The sequence below is a fragment of the Rhamphochromis longiceps genome, linkage group LG4 (genome assembly GCF_057381845.1).
Source record: "Rhamphochromis longiceps isolate RC_006_pf linkage group LG4, R_longiceps_female_GT1.1, whole genome shotgun sequence".
In the NCBI taxonomy this organism is placed as follows: domain Eukaryota; kingdom Metazoa; phylum Chordata; class Actinopteri; order Cichliformes; family Cichlidae; genus Rhamphochromis; species Rhamphochromis longiceps.
The window spans coordinates 27,395,885-27,419,794 of NC_140560.1; the positions used below are offsets into that span (position 1 = coordinate 27,395,885).

At 38.1% G+C, this 23,910-nt stretch overlaps 2 protein-coding genes and 1 long non-coding RNA gene across 3 annotated transcripts; 2 read left to right on the forward strand and 1 right to left on the reverse strand.

Annotated features, from left to right (window-relative positions):
- Positions 1-54: 54 nt before the first annotated feature.
- Positions 55-12,937, reverse strand: LOC146671848 (myosin heavy chain, fast skeletal muscle-like). Its single transcript, XM_085404229.1, has 41 exons — positions 12,915-12,937; positions 12,536-12,575; positions 12,179-12,401; positions 11,899-12,042; positions 11,610-11,766; positions 11,444-11,471; positions 11,255-11,366; positions 11,085-11,177; positions 10,940-11,003; positions 10,721-10,819; positions 10,536-10,639; positions 10,178-10,316; positions 9,945-10,063; positions 9,681-9,830; positions 9,428-9,598; positions 8,999-9,305; positions 8,773-8,846; positions 8,597-8,684; positions 8,390-8,507; positions 8,148-8,271; positions 7,920-8,056; positions 7,546-7,801; positions 5,519-5,761; positions 5,228-5,404; positions 4,990-5,135; positions 4,604-4,694; positions 4,127-4,516; positions 3,780-3,906; positions 3,522-3,640; positions 3,143-3,339; positions 2,879-3,062; positions 2,633-2,798; positions 2,284-2,408; positions 1,873-2,181; positions 1,609-1,812; positions 1,402-1,527; positions 1,144-1,314; positions 929-1,033; positions 743-838; positions 363-494; positions 55-172 (listed from the first exon to the last, which is right to left on the reverse strand). Exons 3-41 carry the CDS (start codon positions 12,380-12,382, stop codon positions 155-157), a joined length of 5,814 nt encoding a protein of 1,937 aa, XP_085260355.1. The 5' UTR covers positions 12,383-12,401; positions 12,536-12,575; positions 12,915-12,937; the 3' UTR covers positions 55-154.
- LOC146671849 (uncharacterized) lies at positions 5,880-7,293 on the forward strand. Its single transcript, XR_014911508.1, has 3 exons — positions 5,880-6,245; positions 6,335-6,398; positions 6,701-7,293. It is a non-coding gene; the product is annotated as an uncharacterized LOC146671849 (long non-coding RNA).
- Positions 12,938-15,348: 2,411 nt separating the features above from the next.
- xab2 (XPA binding protein 2) lies at positions 15,349-22,736 on the forward strand. Its single transcript, XM_085404232.1, has 19 exons — positions 15,349-15,501; positions 15,754-15,902; positions 16,061-16,184; positions 16,292-16,489; positions 16,805-16,939; positions 17,041-17,205; positions 17,365-17,509; positions 17,619-17,770; positions 17,889-18,008; positions 18,119-18,250; positions 18,581-18,712; positions 18,827-18,940; positions 19,048-19,210; positions 19,308-19,498; positions 20,519-20,641; positions 20,731-20,902; positions 21,187-21,313; positions 21,443-21,552; positions 21,652-22,736. Exons 1-19 carry the CDS (start codon positions 15,466-15,468, stop codon positions 21,711-21,713), a joined length of 2,550 nt encoding a protein of 849 aa, XP_085260358.1. The 5' UTR covers positions 15,349-15,465; the 3' UTR covers positions 21,714-22,736.
- The last annotated feature ends 1,174 nt before the right edge of the window (positions 22,737-23,910 follow it).

Sequence of the window (23,910 nt, forward strand, 5' to 3'; positions counted from 1 at the left end):
AATGTGACTTTCATAGAATAGACAGTAAATGATGCTGAATAAATATCATTAAATCATAATTTAAGATTTTATTGAATTAATACATTATCAGCTGTCAGTTCAACAGGTAGTTCATATTTTATGAACACTGTCAAAAGATTCCAAAAGATGTCTCTTATTCAGCCTTTTCACCCTGGAAAAAATGATGGAAAACATAATTATTCAACACATATTAAAAACTCTGGTCCCATGTGGTGTTGCACTATTGTCTACACCTTAAATTAAAGGTCTATATACTAGTAAATTAATACTTTGGGATACTATAAAGAACAAAACCAGTAAACAAAGGTACATTTTGTGTAAAATCAAATTAAATGAATTACCTTTCCAGCATCACGGCTCTTGGCTCTCAGTTTGTTGACCTGAGATTCAGCAATGTCAGCACGCTCCTGAGCTTCCTCCATCTCATGCTGGACCTTTCGCAGTCTGGACATGTGGGTGTTGGCCTGTTCCTCCTGTTCAGTGTTACAGTATGTTGCATTGTTTAAAAAATATCTGATCATACAGCAGGTAAAATAAGCTTTGAACTTGTCACCCATTTTCAAAGTAAATATATTTCTAAAAGTGCTATTGACATGAAATTCTCATGAGATGTTGGTCCCTTTTGCATCTCTCTTTCTTTATGTGTTTGATAATTTCTGCCTGTGTCATTTCTCATGAAGTTGTGCTTCCCATATGTAAAATCAAAAACTATTTTACTCACAGCGTCCTCAGCCTGTCTCTTGTAAGCCTTGACTTTGAGCTGCAGTTTGTCCACCAGATCCTGAAGTCTCACCACATTCTTCTTGTCCTCCTCAGTCTGTATAGATAAAAAACTGTTACTGCTGGCAAGAGAAGAAAGAGTTTAGGGACTTGAATAAGGTGAATATTTATATAAATGTGTAATCACCTGGTAAGTGAGCTCCTTCACTCTCCTCTCATATTTGCGGACTCCTTTAACAGCATCAGCTCCACGTCTTTGCTCAGCTTCAACTTCACCTTCCAATTCACGGACCTTAAATGCCATGTTAAAAATAAATGTTAGAGTAGAGAGAAAAATGAGTTCTTATGAGAGAATCAAAGTGTTACACTTAATAATAGCTGGACTTTATATAGAGTACATACCCTGGACTCCAGTTTCTGGAGCTGCTTCTTGCCACCCTTCAGGGCGAGGTTCTCTGCCTCATCCAGACGGTGCTGCAGGTCCTTGACTGTGACCTCCAGGTTCTTCTTCATCCTCTCCAGGTGAGCACTGGTGTCCTGCTCCTTCTTCAGCTCCTCAGCCATCATGGCAGCCTGAAAGTATGGGTGGTGTTGGCATTATTGATCAAGCATGAACAAGAATTTTGAAAAGAAAAGAAGGCTTGTAAAGTAATAACTTACATCAGTGATAGCCTTTTTGGCCTTCTCCTCAGCATTTCTTGCTTCCTGAACTGCATCATCCACCTCACCCTGAACCTGGACAAAGTCAGCCTCCAGCTTCTTCTTGGTGTTCAAAAGACTGGTGTTCTGAATGAAAGAGAACAGTTTTAATGATGTGATTCTCACTCTCTTATATCTCAAAGTTCTTGTAAAGTAATGAATACCAACCTGAGAGTGAAGCAGTCCAACACGCTCACTAGCATCAACCAACTCCTGCTCAGCTACTTTGCGTCCTCTCTCTGTCTGCTCCAGAGCGACTCTCAACTCTTCGATTTCAGCTACCATGAGACCATTTCTGCGCTCCACCATGGCGACCTGCTCCTTCATGTCTTCCTGTCCTCTGAGAGCATCATCCAGGTGCAGTTGGGCATCCTGATTAAATAAATAAATAAATAACCATTTTATTTTTTAACAAATCATCTACCAACTCACCTTGAGCTGTCCTTGGACATTCCTCAGTTGTTTCTGGGCCTCAGCAGCCTGTCTATTGGCATGGCTCAGCTGAATCTCCATCTCATTCAGGTCTCCCTCCATCTTCTTCTTGACTCTCAGGGCATCATTCCTGCTCCTGACCTCAGCATCAAGAGTGCTCTGCATGGAGTCAATCACCCTCTGGCTGTTCCTCTTGATCTGCTCCATCTCCTCGTCCTTCTCTGCCAGCTTCCTGTCAATCTCACCTTTCACCTGGTTTAGCTCAAGCTGAATACGAAGGATCTTGGCCTCCTCGTGCTCCAGAGTTCCCTTTAAATGATTTAAACAGCTATGTTAAAAAATCATTTCAACATAAAGTTGATAAAACATGTTTTCCTTTGCTTTCTTTCAAAGTCAATTTCTATAAAATACCTCAGCTTCCTCCAGAGCTGTCTGAATTTCAGACTTCTCAGTCTCAACAGTCTTCTTGGCCTTTTCCAGCTCATGGATGGTCTTTCCTGTTTCACCAATCTGCTCAGTCAGATCTGAGATCTCCTCTACAGCATAAGAATAAAAAATGAATAAGAATAAAACAGCACTTTGAAAGTAATATTTGTTCTTAAATTTCAGACCACACAGCAATTAGAGTTAGATTCAAAATCTCACAGAATCTTCCGAAATACAGTTTTCAAACAGATAACATTTACATGGGTTCTATAAAGTACATTTATAAAGGTCAGAGGATAACCCTCATAAGATATAATTTTATTTATTGACATACGCTGCAGGTTCTTGTTCTCTCTCTTCATGGTCTCAAGATGATCCAGAGCCTCTTCATATGAGTTCTTCATCTTGAACAACTCAGTGCTGAGAGAACGAGCCTCCTTTTGGGCTCCTTCCAGCTCTGCCTGGTTCTCCTCATACTTCTGCTTCCATTCTGCCAGGACCTATGTTAATATAGGTTAATTAGTTGGTTGTTATTATACCTGTATGTTTATTTTGATGATATGTTATGTTTAAACTTTACTTTATCAAAGTTCCTCTGCTTCTTGTCAAGGTTGGCAGCCAGAGCATTAGCTCTCTCCACATCAATCATGAGGTCCTCCACCTCACCCTGCAGCCTCTGCTTGGTCTTTTCCAGTGAGGCACACTTGGAGTTCACAGCCTCAATGGATTCCTCAGCCTCCTGCAGGCGCTGGGCAAGCTTTTTCCTATCGTTTAAATAATTTTGTAGTTGTTTAATGAAAAAACTGTGAAACCCAATTAGGACAATGAAAGTATCATGACTTACTTGGCCTCCTCCAGCTCCTCAGTTCGCTGGATAGCATCAGTCTCATATTTGGATCGCCACTGAGCCACCTCACTGTTGGCCTTGGACATTCCTCGCTGCAGCTCAGCCTTGGCCTCCTGCTCCTCCTCAAACTGCTCTCTGAGCAGATCACAGTCATGACGTGCTGACTGAACAGCATGAGCAAGAGCATTCTTGGCCTGTTGAATACACAATCAATGTCAGATGGACAACTTTAATGTTTAAGTCAATGCTGAGAGGATGAGATATTTAAATGGTAACAACTAGGAACCAAATTAGAGGACAGCCCAGCTGATTTAAAACTTATGTGTTTAAATTAGTAAGTGCTATGACAAAAAAGAAGACAGGAAATAGTTCAGACCTTCACTTCCTCCTCAACGTGTCTCTTCAGTTCCTCAGTCTGCTGAGTGAAGGCCTGCTTGCCCCTTGTGAGCTGAGAAACAAGAGCTTCTTTCTCCTCAAGCTGCCTAGAATACTCACCTGTAATTAACACACATGTACTAAGCTCAGGTTATTTAATTTCCCCCACTGATTGTTTGTTGCTTTTGGTCACCTATGTGTGAATGTGCAAAACTGATAACGCCACCAAAAGACTGTTTCTTTGTTATACATCACTTACCATTCTCTGTTTGAAGTCTCGCCTTCTGGGCATTAATGTCATTCAGCTGACGAACATTCTCATCATTTTTGGCTTTGAGTTCACTTAGTTGATCCTCAAGAGTCCTGCACATTTTCTCCAAGTTGCCCTGTGAAGATTAGCATATGTTATTTATAAAAGAGATGTACTGCAATTAATTACATATATAAACACATAAATATATAACTGTTGACAATAGTTTGAAAATTACTTTAAATTTAGAATAAGTAACTGTAACTAAAATAATTTTGGTTTATTCATGTTAACAGTTCATGAATACCTGCTTTTAAATGCTCAAACAAAATTTGTACTCTACAAAAACCCCACACCTTTGCTTTCGCAACAGCCTCCATGTTGCTGGAGAGGTCATCAATCTCCATCTTGTACTCGCTCTTCTCTTTCTCCAGCTTCTGTTTGACACGCTGGAGGTTGTCGATCTGCTCTCCGAGCTCTGCAACAGTGTCAGCCTGCTTCTTACGGAGAGCTGCTGCAGTAGCTTCATGCTGCAGAGTTGATTCCTCAAGATCACGACGCAGTTTCTGGAACTCAGCCTCTCGCTTCTTGTTCATCTCAATCTGAGCAGCTGTTGCTCCACCAGCTTCCTCGAGCCTCTCACTGATCTCTTCAAGCTCCCTGGAGAGGTCTGCTCTCTGCTTCTCTACCTTAGCCCGAGCTGCCCTCTCAGCCTCAATCTCCTCTTCCAGCTCCTCAATACGAGCCTAGTGCAATGACAATATGAAAAGGACATTACCCATTGAACATGCTTTAAATTCAGTGAATATATTATTGAGTTATAACAGTGTTACCTGCAGTTCTTTGATCTTCTTCTGGAGTTGAGCACCAAGGGTTTGTTCATCCTCAATTTTGCTGAGAAGCTGGCTGATTTCAAAGTCCTTCCTGTAACAGGACAAGAAGAACAAATTCAGTATTATAGATTTGAACATGTAAAGAAAGCTTTGAAGTAAAGAAAGCTTACCATTTCGCTGCTACTCACAGAAACATAGTTAAGAAATGAAGTCATTGAGTGATGACATTATTGTTCGGCATTAGAGATTTGTGGACAAAGTAGGGCATAAACATGTCAGATCTTACAGCACTACATTTAGCTGCAGGTGACTTTTTGTAGTCTACATTTATGGAGTGGACGATCTAACAAACAAACTTTGCTAGTAATAACGGAAAAATGCCCTACTTCTTGATTTTCTCATCAGACTGCTGCTTGTCATTCTCCAGATCCATTATGGATTCCTGGGCCAGTTTCAGATCTCCCTCCAGCTTCCTCTTGGCTCTCTCAAGGTCCATGCGGAGCTTCTTCTCTTGCTCCAGTGAACCCTCAAGCTATAAAGTCATGTCAGTTGATTCAAGTGGTTGGAAAGACAATGATTCAATACTCTTTCCATTAAAAAGCAATATGATTATAATTTTCTTACATCATCAACTTGCTGTTCCAGCTTTGTCTTGGCCTTGGTCAGAGTGTTGACTTTGTCCTCCTCTGCCTGGAGATCATCCAGTGTTTGCTGATGGGCCTCTTGTAAGGCTTTCTTCTCCTTTGTTAACTTGGCAATGGCCTCATCCTGAGATGCCATCTCCTCTGTCAGGTTTTTCACCTAAGAATTGTACAAAGGATGTATTTAAATATAACTTAACAACTATATCTCAGGAAAGAATTAATATATTTTCATTTAGAGTCATTTTTCCTCTCAGATATAGATAAATTGAACCTTGTTTTCTGTGGCATGTTTCTCCTTCTCCACTTTGGCCAAGGTGAGCTCCAAGTCATCAATGTCCTTCTTTAGCTCAGAGCATTCATCCTCCAGCTTCCTCTTCTTGGCAGTCAGCTCAGCATTGATTTCCTCTTCATCCTCCAGTCTCTCACTTGTCTCTTTGAGTTTGGCCTCAAGCTGGATCTTGCTCTTAATGAGCCCCTCACACCTTTCTTCAGCATCAGAGAGATTGTCAACTTCCTATAATACATGGAACAGAAAACAATGTATAATTTAGTGTTTGTAACCCACATAAAATGGGGGTACCACTTTAAGGACTGATATGAGGAGAGATGGACAGCCTGCCCAACCAATCGAAATGCACAGGTCCCAGTATGTTTTGACCAATGGGAGAGCAGTCTGCCGCTGTATGTCCCACCTACGTGCTCTGTGTTTGCTGCTATGTGTGGAGGTAGTCGCGTGCTGGCAGGAGAAAAGAGAGACTGAAGCTTTTGAGCTGGAAAAAAAGTATTAGATATAAGTTGCAACCAACTGTGTTGCACATAAGTTCACTGGTTATCAGCTACCTTTCATGTTAAAAGTAGCCACAGTGAGTAAGCAGGCAAATGCTGCATTTTTCTGGTGACTTTAAAAAGTACCGCGTGGAGCTAAACTGTTAGCCTTTGTTAGCTCTGGTTGCTATCAACTGCCTGGAAGTTCATCTCAATCTGCTTCCATAAGTAAGGTAACACTTGAAGCGCAACTTATGTTTATTTTTCCTTCATGTCGTATTACGGTTATTAAAGAGAAAACATGTCCTGTTACGTTATTTAGAGCCCTGCATTTTCCGACCGAGAGACACTATGCCATTGTCTTCGGCCGTGATGCGCTGAGATCGGTGAGCACATGTTGTATGTCTCAGTTAGTTCACGTCTGTTTCACATTTTATTGTTGAGAAACTGAATTAATCTCAATTGTTTGATTAATAATTGTCGCATATGCGACATATATGCATATGCACTGACTTTACTTGGTTTAATGCATAGTTTATGTAAGAGAGATGTTTTATTTTTGCAAAATTGAGTATTTTTATTGCAAATTTATGTTGAATGTGATTTAAACAAAATCCTAAGTTGTGAATTATAGCTAGAACAGCATAATTAATATTTGAATTGCTCTTCTGACCCTGTCTGTTGACAGGTCAGGTTTTTTTTGTATGCTGAATTGTTCCTGAGGTGGATTCCTCCGGTGAAATTGATGGCGAGCCTTCCCACCTGGACTTAGAGAGACTGAGATTCGCTTCTTTTCCACTTGATGATCTGCTGCACCTTGCGGTGTGGTAGGACTGTATCACTCACACTTTCACGCACAGCTGGTTATACATAAGACCACTGACTGACATTCTCTCATCCCTATTTTCTTTCACACCCTGGGAATTTTTTGGACTTTACCCCTTGGACATTTTTTATTTGGGACTTTAAATAATGAGCTGTTGTGTAGAGCATTCTCCACATGTGAAAAGAGTGTGAGATTTTCATTTGAATGTACATTGGATTTGTGTAATCTGTTTCTATAAGAGTTAAGGAGTCAGGTTACTAGGGTGCACCCGAGCATTGAAACCCGAACATTGAAAACCAAAAATAACACTTGGCCAAGTCATTGCTTTAGTAGTTTGTGTTTTACTTTTCTTTTAATTTTTGTAAGTTTCCTTTCTACCGTTGTAAAGTGTCTTTAACCTGTGCTTGTCAACCTTATGGTTTATGTCACTAAAGTTGGCTGGTTCTTTTGAGTTACATTCTTGTCTCTGTGTCTCATTTGAACACACCCCTGTGCTCCTATAGTCGAGCCTATTGGCCCATTGATATATTCTTTTCAACAATTCCCCTTACTGTGTTACATGTTGTCATGTCGTGTGTCTTGGCAGTTGCTCATTATTCATTTAAAAAAATCTACACTCTGTTGTGCCACATACACGGTCAGAATCAGCTAACATGCATACAAGAGATTATAGGCATTATATATTTGTTCTTTTGTTTATTACTTACTGCAGACACTTGAAGTTGCAGATCATTCTTCTCCTGCAGCAGGCCGACCATCTTCTCTTCCAGTTCCTTCTTCTTAGCCAGAGCAGCAGCCAGGTCTGTCTTCATCTTATCATAGTTCTCCTTCATGTTCTGCAACTCCTTCTCAGTCTCAGCACTCTTCAGAAGAGGCTTGATCTTGAAGTACAGTTTCAGCCATGGCCAGTTCTTGACATTCATGAAAGAACGGATGTTGTACTGGATGGAGAAGATAGATTCTCTAAAAACCAAACATGAGAGTGTTACTGTTAGTATAGTAACTTTTAGTGTCGTAGGATCTTAATATGAGGAAAGCAATACAAAAGAGAATACAATAGAATTTAGTATGACAATGTTACCTCCTCTCCATCATCTTCACAAACTCTTTCCTCATGACGTATCCTCTGCAGAGAGCCTGAGTCATGGTCACCAGCTCAGCCAGTTTCTCATCTCTCATCTCCTCAAGAGTGCCCAGCAGACCAGCTTTGAAGAACACCTATTTTGTTATGGAAAAATAATAAAATAATAACAATAAGTGCTGTGCAAATGGACACTCTATTTACGCTCATTAAAATAATGAGGTGTACCTTTGTGTGCCCAAACTTGTACTGTGTGTGATCCACATTAATGGAGCCAAGCAGCTTCTCTGAAGCTTTCTTGTTGTCAATGAACTGTCCCTCAGGGATGACGCTGGCATTCAACACTTTGTATCTTCAAGAGAGAATCATCATTTTACTCATAGGCATTTCATCTTTTGGTATGATGTTCTTCACAAAAGTGTTTTCAATAAGATAAAATTAATTTGCCACTCTTAAACTCAAATTGACACCTCTGCTTGAAGTCACCATAGAGGATTCTGCTGGGGAAACCCTTTCTGCAGATTCTGATGCCCTCCAGTACACCGTTACACCTCAGCTGGTGGATGACCAGGGCGTTCTCCATAAGACCTGAGAGTCAGAAATTGATAATGTTTCAAAACTTTATTTATGTCACTGTGTAATGTGTTGAGCAGTCAGTAGGACTGTGGGGGTTTTACCTGGGGTCTTTGACTCATTGGGAATCAGGCAACGGACAAAGTGAGGATGAGTGCTTCTTAAGTTGGTCATCAGCTTGGCCAGATTCTCCTGTAGATCAACATCATTAGATAATAGGTTAATAATATTTAAATATGAGTAAAAAATTATTTTTCCTGCAATACAAATCTATACATACTCTGAAAAGAGCAGACACAGTCTGAAAGGAACCACCCTTCTTCTTACCACCTTTTTTGCCACCCCCAGCAGCCTCTGTTTTCATAAATAGTAAATTTCATTATTGGAATTTAATGAATATTTTTCACAGTATACATATTAGTCTACAGTATGCACATTATAGTTATTAGACAGATACATACTATCTGTACTGGACACAGGAGTTTGTGAGCACTTTTGTTTCTTACCATCAGCTCCAGCATGGGCTGCATATAGGAGGGCCAACAGTTTGTTTGAAGACTTCTGGTAGAGCTGCACAACTGAGTCATTCAGCGGGTCCTTGTTCTTGTCCAGCCAGCCAGTGATATTGTAGTCCACTGTACCAGCATAGTGAACCAGAGCGAAGTGTGCCTCAGCCTTGCCCTTTGCAGGCTTTGGCTTCTCAAAACATTTGGTCTTGCCAAGATGCTGATCGTGCAGCTTGTTCTTGAACGTTGTGTCAGAGGCCTTGGGAAACATGCACTCCTCTTCAAGGATGGAGAAGATGCCCATTGGCTGAGAAAATGGCACATGTCATATTAAAATTTCAACAGAGATAACATATGCAACATATGTTACATAATATATTAATATTTTATGGAGGTAGCATGTACATTTCTTCCTGAGCAGCTGTTTACCTTCTCAATAAGCTCAATGCAGGCAGCCAAGTCCATACCAAAGTCAATGAACTCCCATTCAATGCCTTCTTTCTTGTACTCCTCTTGCTCCAGGACAAACATGTGATGGTTGAAAAACTGTTGCAGTTTCTCATTGGTGAAGTTGATGCAGAGTTGCTCCAAGCTGTTGAACTGTAATAGTACAAAGGTATTTAATTTCATAGCAAAAGAGTGTTTTTCTTCAAAAATACTCAAATATTCCTTAGGCGCTTACATCAAAGATCTCAAACCCAGCGATATCCAGCACTCCAATGAAGAACTGTCTGGGCTGCTTTGTGTCCAGCATCTCATTGATACGGATAACCATCCACAAGAACATTTTCTCATATACGGATTTGCACAGAGCCGAGACAGCATTGTTGACCTGGAATAAGAGAATTTTAATTTGTTTTTCTCAAAAATAAATAAATGAATAGATAGATAATAGTATATGTTCATATGTCAAAATGCAAATATTTTAAAACTTTTACTCACTTACCTGTTGGACGGTCTGACCTTTAGTCACCATCTCATTGCCAACTTTAACTCTTGGGTAGCACAGCGCCTTCAGCATGTCAGCTGAGTTCAGACCCATGAGGTAGGCGATTTTATCAGCCACTGATTGATAAATAGAAATTTAATGCTTTTGGTCAACTGGAAAATATTTAGTTAGCCCAAGTTAGACTCTAATCTTCTGTGAATCAACAGATTTAGTAGATTTTTCTCATTTACCCTCAGTGCCATCAGGTTCAGCCTGCTCCTCACGCTGCTTCTGCTTGAATTTCATGTTGCCATGATGCATCACAGCACCAGTCAGCTTGTAGATTCCCACCTTTTCCTCAGCAGTGAAGCCCAAGATGTCAATTGCAGTCTGAATTGCACATAAAAGGTATTAATTAACATTGTGATATTTTTGTTCTCTCTCTCTCTCTCTCTCTCTCTCTCTCTCGCTCTCTCTCTCTCTCTCTCTCTCTCTCTCTCTCTCTCTCTCTCTCTCTCTCTCTCTATATATATATATATATATATATATATATATATATATATATATATATATATATATATACATATTTGCAGTGAACTGAGTCTTTACATCTGTTGCAATGAACTCCTCCACATCATTAATGCTTTTGACAGTCACTTCACCCTGACTGATCATTGGATAGTCAAAGGGATTTGTGGTGATCAGAAGAGCCTCTGAAAGACCAGAAGAAATGCATAAATAAATGTTATGAAACTAAATTCAGCTTCATGGTACAAATAGCTGTCAGTACCTACCCAGGAGCTCAGGCTTGTGGCCTGTCATCAGCTGATAGAAGATATGGTAGCTCCTCTCAGCAGACAACTGGAAGGTGACACGGGACTTCTCCAGCAGATCTAAGACCAAAAATTCAGTGTCAGACAAAAGCATGCAGATTTCATAACATCAGACAGCAACAGTGAATAAAATGTAAAAAATAAATAAATAAATAAATAAAAAAAATAAAAATAACTTACATGTTTCAATATCAGCTGAAGCCAGCTTGCCAGTGGTTGCAAAATGAATTCTGATAAATTTACCCTAAACATATCAGATTTAAATTAACAGTTATTTTGACAGTTTGCTTTAAAACCTGTTATTTTTTTCTGTTCCAACACTTACAAAGCGAGAGGAGTTGTCATTCCTCACAGTCTTGGCATTACCATATGCCTCCAGCAGTGGGTTAGCTGCAATGATTTGATCTTCCAGGGAACCCTAGAAAAATTATGTTACACCTTTGTTGGTATATTGTAAAAACTTTACTTACTTTTTCCAAATAAAAGCAGTTATACCTGCATCTTGCCAGGTGTAGGCTCTGCCTTCTTGGATCCAGTCATTGCAATTATTGCGAAGTACTGGATGACACGCTTAGTGTTGACAGTCTTTCCTGCACCAGATTCTCCGCTGGTTAAAGAAAGAGTTGAATTGAGTTTTATTGTGTTTTTTCATATGTGACATTCATTTATTGGTATATTACTTACGTGATGAGGATAGACTGGTTCTCACGATCTGAAAAGAACAAATACTTAAATTAATTGTTAATTTAAAACCACAAATGATCAAATACATATATATATATATATATATATATATATATATATATATATATATATATACACTTAGTATATCCCCTAAAATAAGACATACCAGTGAGCATGAACTGATAGGCATTATCAGAGATGGAAAAGATGTGGGGTGGAGCCTCAATCCTCTTTTTGCCCCTGTATGCCACGACAACCTGAGCATCATACACAGGAAGCCACTTGTAGGGATTCACGACGACACAGAAGAGGCCGGAATAAGTCTGGAAAGCAGAGTAAGTTCACAAATGTCATTGTGTCCATACTGAACATCTTTATCATTGTAATGAGTTCTCTCCAGTACTGAAAAGTAGAGATCAGAAAACACCATTATTAAATGTTTGTTAAACACTTACATAGATCATCCATGATGCAAAACGCTCTTTGAGGTTAAACAGCACGGCAGGCTCATTGAGGTGGGTCATCATGGCCATGTCCTCAATTTTATCAAACTTTGGGGGATTCATGGGGTGGATGTCATCCTCTTTTACAGTGACTGTCTACATAAAAAAAAAAAACAATAAAAAAATTGATAAGTACATTATTTAATATATAACGTTAATCTTATCTGTTTTCCTGAGAAAGTTGAAGGGTTATAATTGTTGAAGTTAGAATCTTTTATGAATATTCACTTACCTTTCCTTTAAGTGTCTCAACAGTGGCTTTACCACCCTCCTTCTTGACAAGTTTGCCCTTGACATACATCTCCTCAGGATCAGTCACAAAGTAAGCCGACTTGGCATCAAATGGAGCAGTCTGGGCCTCAATCCTCTCCCTTTCTGGCTTGCGGAGATAAATGGCCGCATGGCCATACTGCTCCATCTCTGCGTCTGTGCTCATTTTGGCACTTTAGTGGTAACTGACAAAAGGAGAAGGAATATGAATGAGTTGGGACATGTTTAATTGTGATATAGTTTTACATAATTTGGAAATATTTTTTAATGAACATTATTATAACCATTTGGGAGTTGTGTTATTTAACACACATCTCACCTCACTTTATCCCGACTGAGTGGCTCTGATCTGTTGTTATCTGAAGATGCATTTAAAGGAAAATATAGATGGAAGAAAACACAAAGTCAACATATTTGTGCTGCTATCACCTACAGCAGTCACATCACACAGAATTTTAGTTAAGCAGTCTTGCTTGGTTGCATAATTTTTTACGGTTTTCAAACATTCAGTAATCCATACACAACATTTCAACTGTTTCATTTCAACTCTTAATCAAAGATTTAATCTATTTGATCAGTAAATCAGTAGCATTTGATATTTCCTTTCCTTTACCAGTGCTAAACTGAAAAAATGGAAGAAAGGGTACGATAAATTTGAGTAAAAGTTAATTCAGTTTAATAAACAAACAAGCACTGACCTGTTGAGGATGCCTTTCAGTTCTCCGACGAGACTGAAGTAGTTGCTTTTATACAGGCTTAAACAGCTTGGTCAGCGGCAGTCTGCCTCTCGATTTGGTCAAGCATCCTTGTCATTTAAGACCCCTCTTGTGACATATTATGTTTACTCAGCTTTTTGTGTACCAGATTTTATCTTGCTTAAATGAGAAAATAGTTCCAATACAGGAAAAGGAAAACTAAATATAAATTAATCAGTCAAGCCGGAAAATAATTTTATAGAAGTATAGTAAGATTGAAAATACAAATAAATAAATAAATAGGCAAATAAAGCAGCTTCAAGTTCCTTTATTGCATGGGACATTGTATGTTCTATGTCATCCTTGTTGAATGATACAAAACGATCAAATTAAAGCCATTTTGAAAACGTAAATAATCTATTACAGGAGTTGTTGCTTTGACTTCCCTTTTTAAACCCATTACCTCTTTCCATTTGGAAAGATGTACTGAAATGTCATTGGTATTGAGTGTCATAGCTTGTCCACATTTCAGATATTTATAATACTGTAAAATGTAGTATCATTTACATGACTCAAAAACAAGAAAAGTAAACCCCTCATAGAAAATATGTCAATTTTAAAGATAATGCAATTTTATGTTGTTAATATTGTGCAATATGTTCTAAATAAGCACTGTCAATAGCTTTATTTTAGCTCATAAAAAGTGTAATGTCTAAAGTATGCACTAAAATAGATGCTACTCAATGAACATATTTTTAAGCATGGATTTTAACCAATAAATCATTAACTCAGGTATAGTTTGAATCTTGGGAAATATTTATTTTATTTTATAGTGAGAGTTTGTCACTACTTAGCCACACCATTAAACATGTTCTTAGTACGAATGCAAATTAATTTTGGAGAAGCCTCCATGTGTTGCTGGTATACAGTTGCAGTGCATTGGCATATCTATCTGAGTGGGACTTATTATAGGTCTTATCTCAGCCTGGTTGGCAAATGTTCTTCTAGTGCTTATAAGGCAATGTGTAATACCACTTGAACTTTACGGAAAAGGCCTTACATTCAGTTTTATTAGAGGAATATGAGATGTGCCAATGTTCTGCAACTGTACACCAGGACCTCTTAGGTGCTCCTCCAAAATGAATTCCCATTCCCTGGCTATGAACATGTTTAATAGTGTGGGTAAGTAGAGACAACCTTGGTCAAAGATCTTTATCCTCAAGCTACATTTGATGTTGTTTTTCTTTTTGAAATATGGTGCCCTTGATCAACTGTGTGACTTTCATTTTAAAACATTAGTAGCATAGTCCCAAAAGTAGAATAATTTATATAATCTCCCAAATGGTTGACAGCCGCCTGAATGCCACTCAGAGGAATTAACAAACAAAATGGAGAATCACAGGTTTTTTTGTCTTTAACTTGACATAGAACTATATAAATCTAACTGGGTTCATAATAACTTAAGGACTGGGATGATGTTATGATGGTGTAGATAATTATATCAGTCAAAAAGGGGAAACTGGTGTTGTTTATTAAAAGCTATAAAACATTATGGCATGTTTGCTTTTGTAAAAAACAAACAAACAAAAAAGTCCCGCAAAAATAAATAGATTTTGCTCTCTGTTTTCATTAACTGGATTTCTATTAACTTGTGTATTCACAGATCCCAAAGGTATACCTTTCTGTAACTTTTAAGTCGATAATCATAGGTGCAGGCAGGTTTCGTCACACTGTGCAATTTTTATAGCTCCTTGTAAACATATTAGATGCTTCATGTGCAACCAGAAAAAAACTATATTTGAACCAAATGTATTTATTCAGTACATTTATCCCTTGATTTTAACAAAAGGTCAGATTGAGATCATGAGAACATTTTGCAAGATGGTGTTTTCTTACAGTAGTTTATTCCTGGGGTCCTTAGAGACCCAAGTCCGTAATCATTTTACTACAGTGATTTACATGTTGATATAAGATAGCCTACACAGTATGGCCTAATGACCTGCTTAAGCACTGTACATATTTTAGGACTATTATTTGCCTTGTCCTGACAGAAAACATTTTACCAGCAGAGCTTCACTTACCATGATTTAAAGAAAACAGTAACAGAAAATGTTTCAAGACTGAAATTCAAGCATATGGCTAACCACTTTCTCAGATAGTTAAAACAATGCTTATCTGCTAGAGTTTAAATGTACCTGTCATTGCATTTTTATATTGGATTTAATTTCCTTCAGTTAATAAAGTTATATTTTCCTGTGCCAAAAAGAGAGACACTGTTGCTGTAAATGTCAGATAAATTACTCGAAAGAAGACGTTTGATATTAAATGTAGATTTTTTTTTAGACACAATAAACAGTAAACATATTTTTCTGGGCTAATGTACGCGAGAGCTCTTCTGAACTACAAACATCGCGCCGTTTGTAGTTTTTTGTGACTCGGGCTCGTGCACTCTGGCACCGGAAGTTCCTGTGAGGGTTACACGCTTACAAGCTAGTATTAGCTTGCTAAAGTTAGCATAGCTTTTATCCGGAACAGCCGCCTTTTCTGTGAAGAAATGAAAACATTAAACGGAAAAACCGATGTCATATTTGTAAGTTACACTACACCGTATATTTCACAGAACATTTGTTAGTGTTTGTTGATTAGAGGTTTTGGGTAGCAAGCATGAACTTTAACTTTATTCTAGCTAATGTGGAAGTTTGATCAAACTTGAAATCAGAGATACGTTTTACCAAATCGACTGTGTTTACACATTTGAAACAAAGAAATTATCTTTTTATGATTTATTAACTATGAAAAATCGCTACAATAGTAACACCGCTGTTTGATTTTTGGATACTAGGAGGACGACGATCTACCTTATGAAGAGGAGATCATCAGGAATCCATATTCAGTCAAGTGCTGGATGCGTTACATCGAATTCAAACAGAATGGACCAAAATCTACCCTCAATATGATATATGAGCGGGCTCTAAAAGAACTCCCTGGCAGGTAACTAACAAGACCGTTACAACAAAATTGTGGACATTGTGCTGAGAAGCCAATAGCAACGGATAACTCAAAACCCATAGACTATACATTATTTTACAAGATTCTGTGCAGCAAGTATTTCCCGAGTGTCTAACCACCCTTCCCACTCATTTTTGCAGCTATAAGTTGTGGTACAATTATCTGAGAGAGAGGCGAAAACAAGTCAAAGGGAAATGTATCACAGAACCAGGCTATGAAGAAGTCAATAACTGTCATGAAAGGGCACTAGTGTTCATGCACAAGGTAATACCTCCTATAGAACTTGATGCTTAGCCACTTTACTCATAAAAGTAATATTTGGTCTGCAAGAGCTTTACATAAAACTAACTATTTGTCTTTGCTTAAACTAGATGCCTAGAATATGGATGGATTACTGTCAGTTCCTTGTGTCTCAATGCAAGATCACAAGAAGTCGTAGAACATTTGACCGAGCACTTAGAGCTCTTCCTGTAACTCAGCACCCACGCATCTGGCCTCTGTATCTCCGCTTTGTCCGTGACTTGCCGTTGCCTGAGACAGCCATCCGAGTGTACCGCAGGTACCTTAAGGTGAGAACATACTGCACAACCTTAAGTCCATACAGCAGCTGTCATTTAAAATGTTAAGGTGATTTCTGATTTTATTTTTGTTTTACAGGTGTCATCTTTCAAAGTGTATTCTGTGGCATAAATGTTGTCTGTAGCATCTGAAGATTCTTAGCTGTTATCCAAAAGACCTTACAAGCATTCAATAACAAGCTTTATGGCTGATTAAGAAAGTTTTAAAAGATAGACAAGTTCCCTAATCTGTTCAGACAGAATACCTGCGAAAATATTTCTTTCTGAATGTTTAATGTCTTACTGTCTTCTCTTGATACCTTGTAGCTTTCTCCAGAAAATGCAGAGGAATACATAGACTACTTGCGGTCTGTTGGCCGCCTCGATGAAGCAGCTGTGCGGCTAGCAGCTGTTGTCAATGATGAAAACTTTGTGTCCAAAGAGGGAAAGTCTAACTATCAAGTAAGACGGGATTCTTCCAGACACTTTTCAACATTCCCGCCTTTTAAGCTAAATGAAAAGAAATCTAAAAAAAATGTTTTTCTTCTTTTTTTTTTGGACAGCTGTGGCATGAACTATGTGACCTGATCTCCCAGAATCCTGACAAGGTGACCTCTCTGAATGTAGGAGCCATCATTCGAGGAGGCCTCACTCGCTTCACAGATCAACTTGGAAAACTTTGGTGCTCCTTAGCTGACTATTACATCAGGAGTGGCCACTTTGAGAAAGTGTGTTTCCTCTGAATAGCATTAATTTTCACCCCTAATATAATTAACTAACTAAAACACATCTCTACTTTACGTTTTTTTAGGTTGAGTCATTTGCATTAAAATAATTTTTTATCTGTGAATTTGTCCAACTGTAGCCAAACATTTTTTTTTCCTCAGGCACGTGATGTCTATGAAGAGGCCATCCTTACAGTAGTCACTGTAAGGGATTTCACACAAGTATTTGACAGTTATGCTCAATTTGAGGAGAGCATGATCGCTGCTAAGATGGAAACTACAGCTGAGATGGGGCAGGATGAGGATGGTGAGTATGTGTGCATCAGTTAAACTTGATAACTGTCTTTGTTTTTATTTTTCTTTTGTTTTTTTTTTTTGTTCATGTGTACGTTACTCTTTGTTTTTTCTCCACTCAGATGACATAGACCTGGAGCTAAGACTTGCCCGCTTTGAGCAGCTCATTGCCCGGCGACCCCTCTTGTTGAACAGTGTACTCCTGAGACAGAACCCCCATAATGTTCATGAGTGGCACAAGCGGGTAAAACTGTATGACGGAAATCCACGACAGGTGGGTTTTAAATATTTTGAGAATGGCTGGGACAGTGCACAAGTCACAATATATACATTTCACACAAAAAACTACCTTCATGTAAAGAATTACTAATAAATAGCCCTATTTTCTTCAGATCATCAACACATACACTGAGGCAGTCCAGACTATTGATCCAATGAAGGCCACAGGGAAACCTCACTCGCTCTGGGTTTTCTTTGCTAAATTCTATGAGGAAAATGAGCAGCTGGATGATGTAAGTCATTATTTAAACTTCAATTTACCTGTTTCAGATTATTTCTTATCATTATTATTATTATTATTAGTTCCCTGTGTTTACTAACTTTATTTACTAACTCAACTCAGGCGAGGACGATCTTTGAGAAGGCTACCAAGGTGAACTACAAACAGGTGGATGACCTCGCTGCAGTGTGGTGTGAATATGGAGAGATGGAACTTCGTCATGAGAATTACGAACAGGCACTACGAATTCTGAGGGTAACTGATCTGCATCATATACATCATGCACATGATCCTTTTTGGAGCCATATTTAGGAACATCTTGTGGGCATCATATATTGTTTGGGAATGACCAGTTTGTGAAATAAAGAAGACATTTGTTAGACTTGTTATTTAAATGTCTTTTGAAAGTATATTTTAAAATTAATACCTGGTAACTGAAGTTATAGGCTGTAGTTTCACTGGCACTGAGTAAAAATATTTGCAGTTGTTTACGAAGGCAGTTTTAAGCAAAGGGTGTAATATCAGTAGTTGCATCACCTTAAAAACTTATGAAACCATTTACATATTTGTATTTATTTTATTTAGAAAGCAACAGCTATCCCATCCAAGAAAGCAGAGTACTTTGATGCTTCTGAGCCTGTCCAAAACAGAGTCTACAAGTCTTTGAAGGTCTGGTCAATGCTGGCAGACTTGGAGGAAAGTCTTGGCACTTTCCAGGTATGTTCAGTAATTTTCTGTGATGTGGTTTGGGACCTATATACCAGTAGTATTTGATATTGGTCTAAGAATCATTTATGTGTTAAGTCTAAGCTTTTCTCTTTTTCTCGACAGTCTACGAAAGCAGTTTATGACCGGATTATTGATCTCCGGATTGCCACTCCACAGATCATCATCAATTACGCCATGTTCCTTGAAGAGCACAACTACTTTGAGGAAAGCTTTAAAGTAATAATGTGTAGCTAATCCACTAGACCACTACTTATTTTCAAAATACAATTTGTCCTTGTCGACTGTAGCACTCTTTTTAATGGTGTTATTAATATTTCTTTCAGGCATATGAACGTGGTATCGCTCTTTTCAAGTGGCCAAATGTTTACGACATCTGGAACACTTACCTCACCAAGTTTATTGATCGATATGGGGGCAAGAAGTTGGAAAGAGCCAGAGATTTATTTGAACAGGCATTGGATGGCTGCCCAGCCAAATTTGCTAAGAGTGAATATCTTTGGTTGAATTACACTGACAAATTTAGTACATTGAAGTGCCCCCCTCCGTTATAAAATGTACTTAACCACAATGGCTTTCTTTTCAGCTATTTATCTACTGTATGCCAAGTTGGAGGAGGAGTATGGATTGGCGCGACACGCTATGGCTGTATATGAAAGAGCAACACAGGCAGTAGAAACTGAGGAGAGACATCTCATGTTTAACATCTACATCAAGAGAGCAGCTGAAATTTATGGAGTTACATATACCAGAGCAATCTACCAGAAGGCTATTGAGGTACAGTAACATTGTCCTATCTCTTGCATACAGCTGCATTATCCTTTTTAATCTTTTTTTTTTTTTTTAATTCGAAACTCATAATTACAAGATCCGCCCTGATGTGATGCTATAAAGCTTTTTATTGTTCATTTTCCAGAATGTCATTATTCATCACAGGACTTTTCTGGCCAGAAATGAGATTTTTCCCAAATTAATTCACTTTTATGCCACTGTTGGAATATTGTAAATATATAATATATGGATTGGATTTATATAGCGCTTTTCAAGGCACCCAAAGCGCTTTACAATGCCACTATTCATTCACTCTCGCATTCACACACTGGTGGAGGCAAGCTACGGTTGTAGCCACAGCTGCCCAGGGGCAGACTGACAGAGGCAAGGCTGCCATATCGCGCCATCGGCCCCTCTGGCCAACACCAGTAGGTGGTAAGGTAAAGTGTCTTGCCCAAGGACACAACGACTAGGACAGAGAGCCCGGGGATCGAACCGGTGACCTTCCGGTTACAGATACGCTTCCCAACCCCCTGAGCCACAGTCGCCCCAAAGGTCATATTACATTTATAGATCGCTAGATATGGAATTTCATTAAATTGATGAAAACTATAATCAATGATCATGTTTATTTTAGCCACAATTGGTAAGATAATCCGTATTAGTTAAAGAGCAAAATTGATTTTATGACTGACCACATTATCATTTTGCAGATATAATAAATCTAGACAATAGTCAGCCTCTTAAAAAAACCTATTACATTGTTTTGTGTAAAGTTGTTCATACTCATGGCATTTTTATTATATGCAAAGATCAGAAGTCATATACTTAATGTAAAAAGAATAACTTGACATTCTGATGGACAAAATACTCGTTACCTTAAATTACTGAACAAAGTTGCATTACAAAATTAAACTTCCCATCACCCCTCTGCTCATGATCTGTTACTCACAAAATACACCATGTTGCATCCCTTGTTTTGGTAAATGGTTCTGTGCAGTGTTCATACAGTTTGTGTTTATCCAGGTCCTTCCTGATGAGCATGCAAGAGACATGTGTCTACGGTTTGCTGACATGGAGAGTAAACTTGGTGAGATTGATCGTGGTAGAGCAATCTACTCCTACTGCTCCCAGATCTGTGACCCAAGGGTATGTGAATTCACCCCTTCTAGTCATTTGTCTACATTTGCTTCAAAATCTTTGGTTATATTTCTTCAAATTTTTACTTGACGTTTCAGGTGACGGCTAATTTCTGGCAAACCTGGAAAGATTTTGAGATCCGCCATGGAAATGAGGACACGATTAGAGAGATGTTGAGGATCAAACGAAGTGTCCAGGCTACATACAACACACAGGTCAACTTTATGTCCTCTCAGATGCTGAAGGCCACAACAAGCTCCACAGGCACTGGTAGGAGAAGTTGGATTAACCTAAAAGTGTGCTCCATTTAGATGTAGTTACATGAATATCACTGTGTGTTATATCAGATATTGGCTATTTGATATGTTTCAATTTATAATGATATGGTTGAATGCTCCGTATTTACTCCAAATCTTGAAGGAACCTCCTAGACCTACTCAAGAATTAACGTAGGGTCATTTAGGTGTCATTTTCTATGTATTTATTTATTTGTGTGTTTTTGTTTTTTTCCAAGTGGTTCTGCATTTGTCTAACCATCTGTTTCTGGTGTCCAGTGTCAGATCTTGCTCCAGGCCAGATGGGAATTGATGATATGAAGATGTTGGAACAGAAAGCACAACAGCTTGCTGCAGAGGCTGAACAGGACAAGCCTAAACCCAAAGAGAAGATTCTCTTTGTCAGGTTTGTTCTTCATTATTTTTTAAGTTAAAAGTATCTGTAGATTTCTTTTTTTTTTCTTTTTAATATAACAGAACTTCATCTTCCAAAGGAAGCTGAGGCACATGAATCCTTTTCACTTTAATTATGCAGGAGTGACACTTCTCGCAGTGAGCTGGCAGAACTTGCCAAACAAGCCAATCCTGATGAAATAGACATCGATGATGATGAGGATGAAGAAGATGAAGACCAAGGACCGGATGGTGCGTGAAAGACACAGTACAATTTTCAGAATATTTTTTGTAAACATTTTCCGATGGAGGTATTTTAATGAATTCCTCTTTTTCCTCTTGGCTTTACAGAGGTGCAGCTTGAACAGAAGAGCGTCCCTACAGCTGTTTTTGGAGGGCTTAAAGATGACTAGACAATAATTCTCTCAGACTTGTACATTTGAGTTCTACGTCCTCTTGTGGTCATTCAACTGAACTATTCATAAATGTGTAGTTTTATGGCAGCACTGGTGTTTCTGTTTGTTTTCCTTGTGGATTTGTGTAGTTTATAATATAAGATATATTCGTTTTGACCACTTGGTTTCAGTATTTCTCAAACTTGGTGCTCAAGATAACTTTTTAGTTGTATGTGTTATGAATTATTATTTGCAGTAACACAATGACTGTAATTGAAACCTGATATAGTTTGTCTGTTCTTTTTGTTTTTTTATAAAATGTAAGAAAGAAACAGTGAAAACATTTTTTAAATCCAATAAATGCAGGATCTTTCCCAAACAGGAAGTTCTACCCTAGAAAAACATGGGGGAGGAGCATGTCTCTTCAGTCATTTGAAACTTGAGCTGCGCATTCAAGCCTCACATTGTTGGCTTGAGGCTCACCAGTAGATGGGTGTCTTGTAATGCCAAGAGTTTCTGGAAAGCTTTTCTAACTTGTAGACAAATGTCACTATCCAAATCTTCATGCTGAAGTAGTACATGTACACTTAAACAGTTTCTACACTTAAATGATTTTTCCCCCCCAGTGATAAGTGCAGGATTGCTGAGCTAATTGATATTTTTGAAAGTTTTTTGCTAGTAATGTTACAAAAATGGTGGTATTTTGGGTGTATTTGAGAAGCATTTTGAATCATATTTCCACATTCTTGGCAGTGCTTTTCAGTTATGTGCAAGCAGCTCTGGCTGTGACAAATTGAATGTCTAAAACTGCCTTTGTAATCGAAGTGATAAATACCTTTAAACCTGCATCAACATTCTTCTGATTAAAAAGCTGTTTTCTTTTCAAAGTAATCTAATTAAAAGAGAAACTGAACTGCTTGATGCATTTGCTGTATAGTCCTCTAGAACTCTTGTTCTTTTATTCAGAAATGACTAGAAGCAGAACTGTAAGTAGCCAATGATGTTTGAAGAATGACTTTTGTGATTAAATATATAGAATTATTTATGCGTTTGATAGAAAAGACCTTATGCTTTGCCACCATCCCATCCAAAGGGTTAAACATATTGAGTTGGGCAAAAGGTTGTGACTGGGAATTATTGTTTCTTTTATAATTAGATTAAAATAGCTGAGAGGTAATCCTCTTACAAAGTTACTGCAGTCGAGAACTTGAAGGGCTTTTGGAACGAACATCATATGATGAGGCACTCTTAAGATTTGTTTTCCAGTGTGGATGGCAGCAGAAAACACGGGTTTAAAAGCAGATGGAAGAAATCCCTCGAGTCTCATTATAAACATCCAACAAAAAAATTTTTTTTTCCAGAATGAATTATGCCTGTTTTTATTTTAGAAACTTCTTACATAGTCTGCCAGTATGTTTGCTCTGTTCCAGTCTTTGTGCTTTGTGTGACAGTTGTTTTAAAGAGGTAATAAGATTAACATCACCATACTGTATCTACTGCTGTAGCTCTTTGTAAGGCAACGGTTATTTAATGAGATCATAATATAGCTTTTCATTGAGTTTAATATTGTTTTCGTTACTTTCACATGTTAATGGACAATTGAGGGGAACAAGTAAAAGAGTAATGCAAATACCTTTACTAATTTCATCTACCTTAGATTCATTGTTTACTATATTTGTTTTCTATCTGTCTGCATAATATGTAGATCTGTATGTTCAGAGCAGATTTAGCAAAACGTATTTTGATTAATTAACAGCTAAAAGTCCATAATGTTCTCTGCTTTCTGTCTGCAATAGGCCAAGAGTTGGCCCACTGCAGTGGTGGATATATTGACCAAGATCATACACGTGCTGTAGTTTATGACTAATACAGTCAAATACATACAAGTTAAAACCCCAAATATTTACAGAAATTGTCACAATCAAGACATTGATGACAATACAGAAACTGAAGGTAGAGTATAGCTCAGAGAGGTACATTTTATATGTGTGTGTTTGTGTAGGCTACGTTTTTTTCCTGATACCAGTCGAGTTATGGTACTAATTCAAAATTTAAGACAGTACTTTTAGATTCTAATGTTCACATTTGTAAATATTTTAAATTAATGAGTTATAGTTAATCTACATGTTTTTTCGAAGGTTACTGGCTGTTTGACTTTCGCACTCAAAGGTGTCCTTTCATCGACCCACTTGTGTGCGAGAAGATTCACCTGTAG